This window comes from Cebidichthys violaceus, unplaced genomic scaffold, assembly GCF_023349555.1.
Source record: "Cebidichthys violaceus isolate CVI_PGR_0920_01 unplaced genomic scaffold, fCebVio1.0.p SCAF_5, whole genome shotgun sequence".
Lineage (NCBI taxonomy): Eukaryota > Metazoa > Chordata > Actinopteri > Perciformes > Stichaeidae > Cebidichthys > Cebidichthys violaceus.
The window spans coordinates 19,062,189-19,076,342 of record NW_027176705.1 but is presented as its reverse complement, the minus strand read 5'-3'; the positions used below and the strand labels follow the sequence as shown (position 1 = coordinate 19,076,342).

Sequence of the window (14,154 nt, the reverse complement as noted above, 5' to 3'; positions counted from 1 at the left end):
GCTTACAACTCAGAAAAACCTCTGTTTGCAGGCACAATAAATCTGCAATTAAAAAAAGCCAGTGAGAGAGAATTAAGAGATGTGTTAAGTTTATAGTGAATGGGCTTTTTTTTAATACCACCATTCCACACACACACACACACACACACACACATACAGAGCAGGGCCAGGATCAGTTCAACATGATCTCATTTCCACTCGTCCTATTTTGCTGCTTGGGCCTTTTAAGTAGTTCACGCCTGGTTAACGTAGTGAAAGGATTAAGGTTGACATTGTAACATGTGATTACCATTGTGAAACTATCAAGGTTAATGTTAACACACGTTATCGTGAAACGGTCGAGGTAGAGATAACATGTGGTTACCATTGTGAAACTGTCTAGGTCAGGGGTCACCAACCTTTTTGAAACTGAGAGCTACTTCAAGGGTACTGAGTAGTACGAAGGGTTACTTGTTTGATACAAGCTTTCTGAATAACAAAGTTGCACAGGTCACCTTTTAATAATCATGATAATATATGTGAAGAGACTGTCTGATCACATGTCAATGTTAATTATTCCTTACAATAATTAATAACAATGATTGTGTATTCTGTTCAAAAGCACTGCTGTTATATGTTTGTACAAATTATCACTTCTAACATTTTTTAGGAAATCATTAACTGTCATATCTTCACATCATGTCTTGTTTGTATTAACCACTACTTTTGTTATATTTTTTGAACAAATCATGAACTCTGTCCCATGTTTATACAAATTATCAGTTATGTAAGATAAAAAAACAGTCTAGTAAACAGTCTCGTCTGTAGCCGAGGGGGGGATCCAACCCTCCGAGGCGCCCGAGTGTCTTCGGGCTCCCGCGGTCAAACCTCTAGTCTGGGCCTTTTCGGTCGGACTACGTTGCCTCGCCTCTACCCCCGCCACCCACGAGTTGTTGCCCCGCAACCTGTTCCGAGGACTGACGGACCTGACGAAGGGGTGCGCTCGCGGCGGGGACAGCTGGGGCCGCACGTCTGGCGCCATCGGGAAGTGCCCGCCATTAGGAACCTGAAAACCTAGTGCAGCGCGGCGGCCTTGTCCTTTTAAAATCTACTTTTTTTTTAAAGCATTTTTGATTTAAAAAGAACAGTAACTAAAATGTTTAGATGGAGCTCCATGGTGACTAGTGTTATTTTTAGAACATGCCTTGTGAGCGACTCACGTGGTCCCTGCGGGCCACCAGGTGCCCGCGGTCTAGGTACCTCTGGTCTAGGTACCTCTGGTCTAGGTCAATGTTGTAACATGTTTATTGTGAAACATTTGAGGTTAACGTTTAACACATGTTTATTGTGACATGTCTGAGGTTAACGTTGTAACACATGTTTATTGTGACACGTCTGAGGTTAACGTTGTAACACGTTTATTGTGAAACATTTCAGGTTAACGTTGTAACACATGTTTATTGTGACACGTCTGAGGTTAATGTAACACATGTTTATTGTGACACGTCTGAGGTTAATGTAACACATGTTTATTGTGACACGTCTGAGGTTAATGTAACACATGTTTATTGTGACACGTCTGAGGTTAACGTAACACATGTTTATTGTGACACGTCTGAGGTTAACGTTGTAACACATGTTTATTGTGACACGTCTGAGGTTAACGTTGTAACACATGTTTATTGTGAAACATTTCAGGTTAACGTTGTAACATGTTTATTGTGACACGTCTGAGGTTAACGTTGTAACACATGTTTATTGTGAAACGGTTAAGGTTAACGTTGTAATACATGTTTATTGTGACACGTCTGAGGTTAAAGTTGTAACACTTGTTTATTGTGAAACGGTTGAGGTTAACGTTGTAATACATGTTTATTGTGACACGTCTGAGGTTAAAGTTGTAACACTTGTTTATTGTGAAACGGTTGAGGTTAACGTTGTAATACATGTTTATTGTGACACGTCTGAGGTTAAAGTTGTAACACATGTTTATTGTGACACGTCTGAGGTTAATGTTGTAACATGTTTATTGTGAAACAGTTGAGGTTAACGTAACGTGTTTAACATGAAACTATCTAGGTTAACATTGTAACACGCGTTAAACGTGAAATGGTCAAGGTTTACGTTGCAACACCTTGTTAATGTTGTGAAATGGTCAAGGTAACGTAACATGTGGTTAGGTTGAGGTTTAAATAGTAACAGATGTCCTGCAGTTCAGATCAGTGAAGGAAAACACCAGCGCTCTGTCTCTGTCAAGGCTCTCTTCTCTCATCTTTCAACTATTCAGCTGCAACTCCACAAGATGATTTTATTTATTTATTTATTTTTTATTTAAACCTTGTGGCATTGCAGGTGAATACTGTGCACCACTGTTACCCTGCGCCGACTAACTAGAATACCGGTTTTATGCCTCCACCAACCAGAGACATGTTGCAATTTACATCCATGTCTTCACTTCATCATTTTACCTTGTCGAACATTTGTGTGAAATTTGTGCGACAACCACTTCATGTCCTGCATTCTGTTGCAGATAAAAGTCCTGGAAAAGCCTTGATTCACTCAATTTTGGTATTGATTTGCCAACCCTTTGATATCTACTTATTTCCAATTGCACATTGGTTATCAACAGAATATGATAAGTACTCTCAATCAATCTGAAAGCTACAGGGCTTTGGCACGTTACCACGTCGTGCTATGTCTTAGGGAGCAATCCATCATAGTTCTCGACAGCTGCTGGTGTTTACACATGGAGCAGATGCTACAGGCACACTTCGGGTACACTTCGCTGCAGACTGTTGACTGTAATAATGTACAGTGATGTGTCAAACACAATGGTGTCGGATTACGTGATAGAGGCAACAGAGAACTGACTAGAGAGCAAGAAGAAGTGCAGTACGCAGGCTTTGTAATGACAAGGCAAAACTGATTAAACAAAAACATGGAATATCTATGTTTGAAAGTGACGCCTTTGCTTTAAATGTCATTTGCTCCAAAATAATATCCTTGTTTCAAGACACCCACATGAATAATTCAGTGAACAGTTCAACACTATTCACCCAGCCTTTTATTCAAAAAGCTGGATTGTTATTAATGTCTTAAGTTGAAGGCCAACATCATGAATTATGGATGTTTAGCTAAGATTTTTGTGTAGCCTTCTCTCTCTTTACACCCACTTCTCATTCAGCACTATTCACTAATGTGAATCAGTTTGATATCACAGTGTTTTTTTTTAGGGTGATAGAATTGTATTTCAAGTAAATGTAAAGTGTCCTTAGCCCATTGGTTTTAAGAACATACAGAGAAGTAAAAAGAAAAGAGGAAACATGTCCTCACCTGCTTGGATGCTGGGGAGCAGCAGAGCTGCCAGAAACATGGCGCATGTCTTCATCGCTCTCAGTCCGCTGCTGACCAACTTTACACCTCGGAACCCTTGAGAGGTTGCTTCAGACCTCCCGGTGGGCGTCACGTCAGAGGGAGTTTCACAGTGGGTGTGCCGAGTTCACCGCGGGAGGCCACCAAAGGCACCTAGAACATCACATTAAAATGCAGAGGACTCAGTAAGACATGTACAACTAGGTGACTCCCTGGTGGACAAGCATGTCATACAGTAGGATAGTCTTTCAGAACACCATATGTTGGTTTTAGCTTCATATTTAAAGTCATCATGACGGTAGATTCTTCTACTGAATGTAGGGAGACAGTAGAGACACTTTGAGCTGCATGCTTTTCATTGCCAAGTTGCTTTTGTCTCTCAGAGTCTGATTCGCAACTTTGTCTCCTGCAAAATAACGTTTCCGTTCAACTAAACTGCATTCCCAATCACGTTTCCAGGAAAATCTCCTGTTATCTGTCAGTTTTAAACAGTTTTGGTTAACGTTGAAAGTTGGAAAAAAAAGTAAAACAGAGAAACGACTGCACAAGGCCCCCTCAAGCGTCTGCATGAGACAACTAATGCCAAGGTAAACACATCCATGTCATTATGAGACACCATTATTAGTGCATTGGAGGTGGATGGATCTAACAAACACAGGACTTTCACCCACTGTTCATTTCCTTTTGTGAAACCAAACAAACATCGACTTATTTTAAGTTGCCTTAGTCACCTTAAGTAACGTATACTTGACTTACATACTAAACTGAAGTTACATAACAAACTTAAACCCAAAACATGATCCTTTGCTAAACCTAACCAAGTACTTTTGTTGCCTGAACCAAAGTTCCCAGTGCATTACAAAGTTCAGCCAAGGGGTCCTGACCAAGCGTCGTGATGATTTGGGTTGGTTTTTCCTGATAACCGATAACTTCATATCTACTATGTGCAAAAATGTAAATTGTGTCCAGAACAGTTTAACTCCACCTTCAAATCATACCACCATCTTGATTATTGTATAACCACTGACAGTCTTTGCTAGCCTTCCTTCACATTCCTTATGTTTAGCATGCATTGGTTGTAAACCTGTGCTACAATTTGCATCTACACTCTCTGACTTATCAGCGGCTCGCCAAGTCCTTTTGTCTCAACCAAGTCAAGTTGGCTTTTCTTTATTTTATCTTTTTTTCCAGTCTCTCTTAGCAGACTGGAGAGCCAGCACTGTTTTCAGTTAACAAGTTATAACCACAATTTCAGCAAATAGTCTTACTCTGACCAGCAGTCGGATAACATCGTCTGGACTCGGACCAAACACTAACGGTAAGTGTTGTTGACTACAGCCCTGCAGTCACGCACACGTCTGACGAGGCTGACGCTCGTCCAAGGCTACTCAGGACATGCACTGTGCTCATTTGCGCACACATTTACACACTACGCTGTGCGTGGGAAATACTGCGATTGTCAGACATTTTTGGACGGATCAACAAGCGGCGCAAATGTCTGTGCAATCTGAAATGTATCAAATACAACACAGTAGGATTTGTTCCCCCGTTGTTTAAAAAGTGGCGCTATCTGCAGCTACATAAAAAAAAAAAAGTCTGTAAATCATGCAATGACATTTTAATTACTTAAGGAATGAACAGTGTTTACTGCAGATTACGGGTACAGTAGCTCTGCCTGGGGAAGATTCCCCGAGCGTTCCATGACCTCCAGGAAACAGCGTGAATGGCCGTACACTGTGCCGCATCCCCGTGCTGGCTTTGATTAGCCGTAATTAGCTCGTGCTGCAAAGTCGAGAACTCAGTAAAAGACCGTGGGCGTAAAGGAATGCGATAATTATTAATCATAATTTATTTGATCATGCAACTAAGCTTGCCGTTTGACTATTGGTGACAGAGTCGGTGGGAGTTTCTCTCTATTTACCATGCGTGTTGTCTTAATGAGCCACACACAGCCTTATATTTCATTCAATTTGTTTGGTAGACGTTGCGCCGCTATTGCAGCCGGTCCCTCTATTACTCATTTCAACACACTTCATCTCTGTCCGAATGTCTGCGTATTAATGCGAGGGTGTGCATATGCTTTGCAGTTGATCTGGCCATGTGAAGCCTCTATATACGTGTGTGTGTGTGTGTGCGCGCGCACACTCACAGGTCACGGCCGTGTAGTAATCATTGCAAGCTTTCTTCCAGGTAACCTCCTCTGCATATCAATACAAATCATAGGATTATCTCATCTAGCTGCTGCTGCTGCTGCTCCCTGAGCTGCAACAGCAACAAAAGAACATGAAAGAATCCATTTCTTGCTGGCAAAGTGCGCCTTTTTAGCAACTAGTGTGTCTTCTGGTGGTCACAGTTACCGCGGATCCAAGGACGTTTCACACACTTTGTAATCTTCAGTTTGAAGAGAAATTCTGACGGTGGAGAGCGGTTTAAGTGCTGCAGGAATGTACAGATTCTCCAGTAAAATGATACGTTTACAGCAATCGTGTTTATCGTTCATCTTTTTCTTCGAGATTGTACACTAGAAAGATGATTGCTCTCACTATAGGTTGTACACAGCAGCATTACTACAACATGCGCTGCACAGACGATCTATAATAAATCATCTCAGACGGAATCGGATCAGATTGAAGACGAAAGGAGGACGCCTGAGATCAGAGAATGTACCGTATGTGGCAGCGTTCTATAATTATTCTGCGTGCTCTGCTCCACTGCGCTCCACAGAAGCCACGGTGAATGCTGCCCTTCAGTTGCATTATGGGATGTAAGTTTAAGCATAATGAGAAGGGTGTACCAGCAGGTAGATGGGTAAGTTACTCAGGAGGAAGTGGGTCTCCTATAAAGTCCAGTGGGTTTTTTTTAGCTGATAGGTGGTTAAAATAAGATAATCCTTTATTAGTCCCTCTGTGGTTCTGAGCCCTGCGGGACCCAACGGGTCGGGCTGAGTTCATACAATTATTTACAAATGATGTTCGGGTTTGACATGTTGCTTGAAGTTCTCTTTAGTAAAAATAAAGAGTGAAAACTTCAAATGATGGACCGACTGTCTGTGTGACAGAATGCCCAGAGTACCATACAAACCCACAATTTACACACTTTCCAGTTTGTGCCAGAGTGTATTCTGGCGCTCAGAGTGACTATTTGCAATTTGTTTCAGCTTACATTAACTGCGCTTGGGTCGGTTCGGACATAAAAAATTGGAATGTTTGACGGTTTCAGGCTGGGCTCGGTTACTCTTGGGCGCTGTTCGGACAGAAATATGCGGCCCGAGCGGCACTCTAGTGGGAATACTGTGAACAGCCAGGAAAAAAGACAGGGGTATACCCCGGAATATACCCTGAACTCCACCACTGGCAATAGCAGCTAATCAAGCAAAGAGGAGTGAGTCTGTACATTCTCATGAATGTCAACAGGCGGGTTGGTTATCCCTGTAATTCACCCGTCAGCTTCATGTTCTCTTCCAAATGGTTTGGTCTAATGTGGGTTTGTTACCAACCTGTCTGAAACCAAGTTTTGAAAAAACTGCAGTTTCACTTTAACTTTACCTAAAGTCGTGTTGGATTAAATGAGACATGACCACATGTTGCTATTCAGTTATTGGAAAAATAATAATAGCATGCTGTTTATAATAAAATATAAATAAAGGACATTAGAACATTCTCGTGGATCCATTGTTTATTCTTTTGAAAACATGGCTGCCAACTAAAATAACACACAAAAAAAAAAAATCACTCCATTTCTTCAGCTGCCTTATGAGGACACGATCATCAGCACTGCACGGCAAGAAAAACAGCAACATCCTGTCAGCTGATCCTGAAAGAAAAAGAACAAACCTGTGTGCTGCCATCAAACAGATGTAAGTTCAGGAGATGGATATTTATCTTGCTTGGGTTTATGGATCTATGTTGCAAAAACAAAACAAAACAAAAAATGCATATTGTCCAAAGTGGCAAGTGGTTTGTACATGTAGGAAGCTTTTTATGTGGAACATTTTCATGGCAGTTATTGTTTGACTGTATTTATTTATGCGAGATCAAAATTCCTGGAGGAACAGGAGTGACCCACACGTGTGGTGGTGTGGAAGGAGATGGCGGAGTGACTGTAGGGCTGCTCAACTGTATTCTCTCTGATTCATTATGAGTGAGATCGTGTCATGAGGGGGCTCACATGTTTCCTTCTCGGGGGCCAAAAGGCTCCTGACTTGGCAACGAAAACTGGTTCAGTGCATGTGTTTCTGGCTCTCAGTCAGGAATGCGGCCTCAGAGGAATACGCTACACTTTTGATCGCCATTGTGTAACATCGGTCTATTTATATACGTCCAAGTCTCAGGCTGACACGTTGAAAAAAATCTAATTAGATTAACATTCACACGAGCAAATCAAACTTTTCCACGCGTTATTACAGTTTTGCGGACTGAAGCTGTGAGCAGTTTGGAGTATGGTGTTTACATGGGCTCCACCCAACTTGCATTACCGCCTTAATCTTAAACTTGCATTACCGCCTTAATACCATTAGCACTCAGGAAGTGCTACCCTGAGCCTTCCACTTAGCACTTATTGTTTTCATACTAGCTTGTTGCACTTATTGTATTCATATTACTTATAGCACTAACTGTTTTTCTTTGTTTCTGTACTTTGGCTTTGAGTTATGCTCTGCTTCATGCTCTTACATGCTTGTTTGGAAAAGGAAATGTACTTATGACTTCTGGTGACTAGTAGTTCTTTTGATTACCAATGTTGATGCACTTATTGTAAGTCGCTTTGGATATTATCGTCTGCTAAATGACTGTAATGTAATGTAAAAATGTAAATTATATCTGGTTTAATTGAGAGGATTCATGACAAGAATCAGCACATTAACACAGAAGCAGGGTGGATGAAAGTAACTTTGGGTGGTGGATGATCGCCACCTTGTTTGAATTTGCCTGCGACCTTTTCAGGAGGTGAATGTTGTGCATTTCTTTGACTGCCATGCGATCGGACTCGTAGCGTTACGACGATTCCCACAGACAGATGCGCGTCGCCTCGCAATCTCACAGACGACCCTGAGAAGTTCGCTCATACTCATGTTCAAAAAGACAGAATGTGTGCTTCACCTACGGATCACATGCATTCTCGCAGATCACACACCTGGGAGCTAAAGGCAGGAGCAACTTGAGTGAGCCACTCATGCATTATTAATACAAGCTTGTTCTGTCTTGATATTCTTAAATTTGAAGTGTTCTTTTTTTTTTTTGTCCTGAGCTGATCGTGCAGCACTGGCAGCCACTTAATTAGCCATGAAGCCACTTGATGGTTCATGCTTCCTCAATAGGCCTGTCCACATGGTGCCAAGCAGCCAGGTGGCAAGTTGGACCATCTGTGAGTGCATGTTAGTGCATGTTAGTGCATGTTAGTGCATGTTAGTGCACGTGTCATTTGTTTCATTTTGTTATTTTTGCTGTAGAGCTATCATTGATGTATTAATCTATTGACACAACATTATTTGACATTATACTGGAACCTTTCTGATTACTTCATTAGATTTGTTGTTTGATTACATCACAACAAAAGGTGAGTGATAGCTGGCGTTCTCGTCTTTCATAATTGTAGATCAAATATGTTTGATGTTGTTCGGACAAAACAAGAAACCTTCTTACATTTGCCAATGCGTCTACTTCTAGTCGTGACTGTGTTGTTTCCACAGAGGTGCAGGACTGATATTTTGCAGTGAAAGTCAAGGCCACACAGAGTAATGTGTGACAGGAGCAGAAAAATGACTCTCCGAGGCAAGAATATCTTATTTGTTAAAAGCCTGCTGCCTCTCCTCTCGCCTCCTCCGCCTGCATCTCCTCTGGGCGGGACTAACGCTGTGGTCGAAAAGTCCCAAAGTAATCTCCTAACGTCTATTCCTAACCACTTTTCCTTGACCTCTATGGAAAACGCCATGGGGTCAAGGAAAGTTGTGAAGGACAATTCATGAGGAGTTGGGAAAAGACAACCGTGGTGTTCAGAGAATCCGACTCCACTTTCACTAAGCTTCACTCACTGACGGAGGTCTGCCGTGGAGAAACTACGACACAAAGCACAACTAAGACATGACCCCATGAAATGTGTGGCTCAGCACCATGCAGGCTTTATAAAGAGCTTCTTCTGTGAGACGCTGCTTCACTCGTGGTGTGAAGGAGAGAAACCGGAGCTCCTTCCTTCCTGCTGCTGTCACACAGCAATCAACATGCTTCAGTAGAAACAATTCACTCGTGTCAGTGAAACTGTTCAATATCAATGTTTCCTTTGTGCAATAATGTAGTTTCAACGTTATATTTTGCTTTTTAACAGTTTAATAATTTATCATAGGCCTAGCTTGTTTTGTTTTTTTACTTATTTGTTACATGTTCAAAGTAAATAAATACATATGAAATGAAACTAAAGGACTGTCGCTGTCTGTTCATATTCCTCAACATGAATCCCATTACTTTATGACTGTATGAGTATGATTGTTAAACCTGTGTAAGATAAACACATCATTTGTTTTCATGGACGGCCGAATGGTGCGTCACTTTAAATTCAAGGAATTGTGGGGCGGAATTATCTTCTTTCCTTTCTTTAAAGGAAGGTCCAGTGTTTCCTATGCTAAAGGAGCTAATAAAGGAAGCATTGAAGCACCTTTCCTTAGCATTTAGAGAATTCAAACAGCTGTTATCATGGCGGCCGCTTAGATACTTCCGGGTCATTTCACTCAGTTAGGAACCTTCCTAAGCAAAAAGGACTTTTTCGACCGCAGCCTAAGATGCAAAGCGCGGAGGCAAGGAAAGGAATCTAGGAGGCACAAAAAACGGGAAATTCAAAAACAACCAACGCGTAGTTTGCTCTTTAACACGGTCTCGCTTTGAGACAGTTTCCTGCCGTCTCCTACTGTCTGTCTCATCAGCTTAGAATGAACATAAAGTTGATTACACAGGATGTGCGCCATCATTGAATTTGGTTCATGTTAATGCTGTCAGACGGGTGTAGGAGACCAAATTAAAGATTTCATCAATGGTCTCAAGTGATCTAAATAGAAATAGAGGTTCCGTTATCTCTAGCCAAGTCTATCCATGAGAACACACTCCTCGATGTATGCTGGCAGGAATACGTGGTGTTCTTCTTCTGCCAACCAAAAGGAGGAAGAAGGAGATGTTTTACTGTGAATGATCCGTGATGATACACGACGATGTCAAATATCAGCGGGGATGAAATCTTGTTTCGCATGCGAGATTTCTAATTTATCCAATTGAGAGTGGACATGGCCGCGTTGTGAAAGGCAGTGGATAACAGCCTTTGATCATCACAGTGGCTTTCCTGCAGTGGACGATGTCCGCTCTCAAGTCCCCCCCCCCCCAGCTTCAGTCCACAGCTGGGAGCTCATACTGCCAGCAGGGACAGATAAGCTCTCCATTCACACCCTCAGCCCTTCACCTTCAGCCCTCAAGCTGCTGACAGAGAGACAACACATGCAAACACACTACAACACACGTATGCACGCTTAATTAAGTGTAAATGACATCTCTAATTGTAATTAGATTGTAATTGTAATTGGTGTAAATTCAGATTTATGGGAGAAGACGACACGCAGAGCTGATGTCATGCACTAGCATATGTGCTGCCAGGTCCTGCAGGTTTTTGGACACTATGTCATAGAGTCTATGAGCTCATGGCGACCCTCAAATGTCACACTCAAGCTGGCACTGCTCTCACGCATACTTCCTCGAACATCAACATCTGTGAAAAATGTGCCACCTTCCCTACTACACTGCCTAGCGCACATACAGAGACGCAGCAACACACACAAGTTAACCGAGGGCGGAGGACACTTTTTCAAAGAGGTTTTTATGACTTCCACGGGAACAAAAACGTACAATTAATCTCTCGCAAAAGACATGCATTAAGTCCATAAATAGTCGGTAATAACATACCTCCGGGGCAGTACAAAGTGTCGGGAGGAGCTCTGTTAGTTGGGTTTAGCAGCAGCTCTGTTTGAGGTCTTACTAAACTCCAGCCATATGGAGGTGAAGGAAATCTGCTGACTTCACACACACTCCACACTTCACGTTTCACATTCGCGTCTGAATAAATGTTTTGCTCCCCGTCTCGTCTGCAGGAAGCCAATCCCAGTACAGCTTCAGGAATACCACGCCGCTGTTGTACATTTTTGATAAGCTCACACTGCATTCCATTTAAAGTGGAGAAATCCCTTATCCCAGCTGATGGGCTGCCGTTTGAATGGATGTGTTGATTTAGTAATCCAGTGCGTTTCTCAAAAGAACCGATGTTTTAGGTTTTTTAAATTACCTTCAAGTGTGCTACTCATACTACTAATACTACTATTACTACTACTACTATGGTTTGTAGGTGTTCTCTTATTAATAGGTTGACAAATAGTGCCTATAGCTGCTGTAAACGAGAGAAACAGCCAGTTTAAGGTACCCAGAAGAGTTGTTATCCTTAGGTTTAGCTATGGAGCAATTTCCTTTAATGGGAGAGTCCACATTATGTAATGTAATGAACATTCCTGCAAAATTCCACTGATCTACAGGTGGCTCTAGCACACACAAGAACTGTGGCGTTGCACAAGAATAAACAATGACTTGGCTTTGGGTTGCGATGCACTGGTGTCGTTCCTCCAGGGGTGACGTCTGCCGCTGCGTTCCTCTCCAAACAGCAGTCAGCCTTTGCTGAAGTCTTATTGTGGCACGGCTTCGTGCTGGAGGAGATAGAGCGACTCAACAAGTCATCACTTACAGCCTTTTTGTGTGGAAGGCACGAGCGGAACAACGGGAGCAAAGGCACTGGGGAAACAGCTTAAGAGGACCTGGCAATAACCAGAGTCAGCTGCAGGCATGTAAACGATACTCATGGCTGGAGTGAGAACATTTTAAACACACAATTGCTTACTGGAAGTCTCTCTTTGGAACAAAAACAATTAAGGAACACTTAACTCGTAAAAATTCCTATTTATAAATGAATTAGTCACCCAGTGTTACATTGGATTCCTTAAAGACTTTGTTTTTCTCTAAAGCCTCTACAGCGGATAAAGAATCCAAAAACAGACTTGATGGATTGAAGTGAATGATGTCCGCTTTGAGACACCATCCGTTCACGAACTCTCACACAGCTCATGTAGTACAATCGAAGTCTCATTTATCAGCACGTGCATCTTCACTAAAACCTGACCGTTTAAAACACTTCCTCCGCACAACCGTCTCAAGACTCGCGTTAGAGTTTGTAAATCAATTAGTTATGCTGTTGTTAAACGCAGCCTTCATTTAGGTCAGTTCATAAAGGAACTTGTTTTGTTCACTGTGGAGGCATGAGAGAAGAAACTACATTTTCTTTAAAAAAAATACAAGGTAACACGCTGTGAGTACCTGATGTACAGATGTTTATTTTAAGGGTGAAGTATACCTTAAAAAGCTAGCAAAGCAGTTCAATTAAACTTTGGGCTTGAACAGTGGCAATTAACATGAACAGTGCCCTCTTTAGCACAATTGTGCTGTGTTCTACTTTATCACAGCGAAGCCAATTTACACTGAGGACGGATGGACAAGTTAAAGCTGTCGTGGCGTCAACCAGCCAGAGCTACAGGGGCCAGAAAGGGAGGAGGAGCCTTAGTGCCGGAGCAGCAGCAGCAGCAGCCAGGGCAGTGTGTGGAATACAGGGCGTCCTTCAACAGATACATTTAGATACAAAACAAAATGATCCGTCACTTGCGATCGTCACTAAAATGCCTTTCAAAAAGGCTACTGTGTTCAGCACAGAATTCATTCTTCAAAATGAAAACGTGCGTTCACAAGTATTAATAGTGAGTGCGAGAGAGGATTTCCCGCCGTATAAGACACAGTTCTCTTCTGCTTTTGGACCTGGACGTCCCTCTGGACAAATTTGATCCAGTAGGAAAGCGATTGAGGGTGAGGAAAAACACGGATCACCTCCGGTGATTGGTTCAATGATTGAATTTCTCTCTGCTCTTTTTTGCACGGGGGGGGGGAGATGCCGCGAGCTCACCTGCAGGCATACATCATCAGCACCAATGGACACTGTTGTATGACTACTCTCACTGCCAGAGGGGGAGATGAGTTCCACACTCCAGGTTTTAAAAATGCAAGCTTAAATATGTGTTATTATTAGTAGTTCAATAAAAAGCAATCAATGAGCGAGCAGGGAAGCACGTGCTCTTTGTAGGAAACATAACTTAATGTATGAAACCATCAACAAAGCATTTATACTCATTTGTCTTTTAAATACTAGCATTATTATGAGAAGCAAGATAGCCGATTCCATTTGAATGTGTTGTCTTTTTCTTTTTTACCATTTCATTATACAAGGCATATTTTGTTTTCCTTTCTTCACATTTGAAAATTGCAAAGTTGACTTTAAACGAAAGATCGAATGTATTCTGGCTTGTTGTTGTTGTGTTTTATCTCGCAGTACACCTCATTCCTCATTCACAGCCGGTTCGATTTCACCAAACCTCTTGATGGGAATAATGCATTGTAGGAACAAGTTTATAGTGAATCTCTAGGTCAACGTGCTGCTGAGCTGAGGATCAAATTCTGCTTAGGGCCCCCGGAAAAGTTTAAGCAAGCCCTGCAACACACACACACACACACACACACACACACACACACACACACACACACACACACACACACACACAGAGATATGTGAGAAGTAAGTCTGCCCACAGAGCTAAAAATATGTATACCATTAGCAACATCCTGAGGCCTGCAGTGACAATGGGTAATATGATTCACTCAGCAGCCAGTCAGCCAGTTTTGATAACAG

At 42.1% G+C, this 14,154-nt stretch overlaps 1 protein-coding gene across 1 annotated transcript in view; it reads right to left on the bottom strand.

Annotated features, from left to right (window-relative positions):
* cemip (cell migration inducing hyaluronidase 1) overlaps positions 1 to 14,154 on the bottom strand; it is a 162,493-nt gene that overhangs the window by 84,634 nt on the left and 63,705 nt on the right. Inside the window, exon 2 of the mRNA XM_068730644.1 lies at positions 3,313 to 3,504. Within this exon, the coding sequence (XP_068586745.1) occupies positions 3,313 to 3,367 (55 nt within the window). The 5' untranslated portion in view covers positions 3,368 to 3,504. The remainder of the gene's footprint in view (positions 1 to 3,312; positions 3,505 to 14,154) is intronic.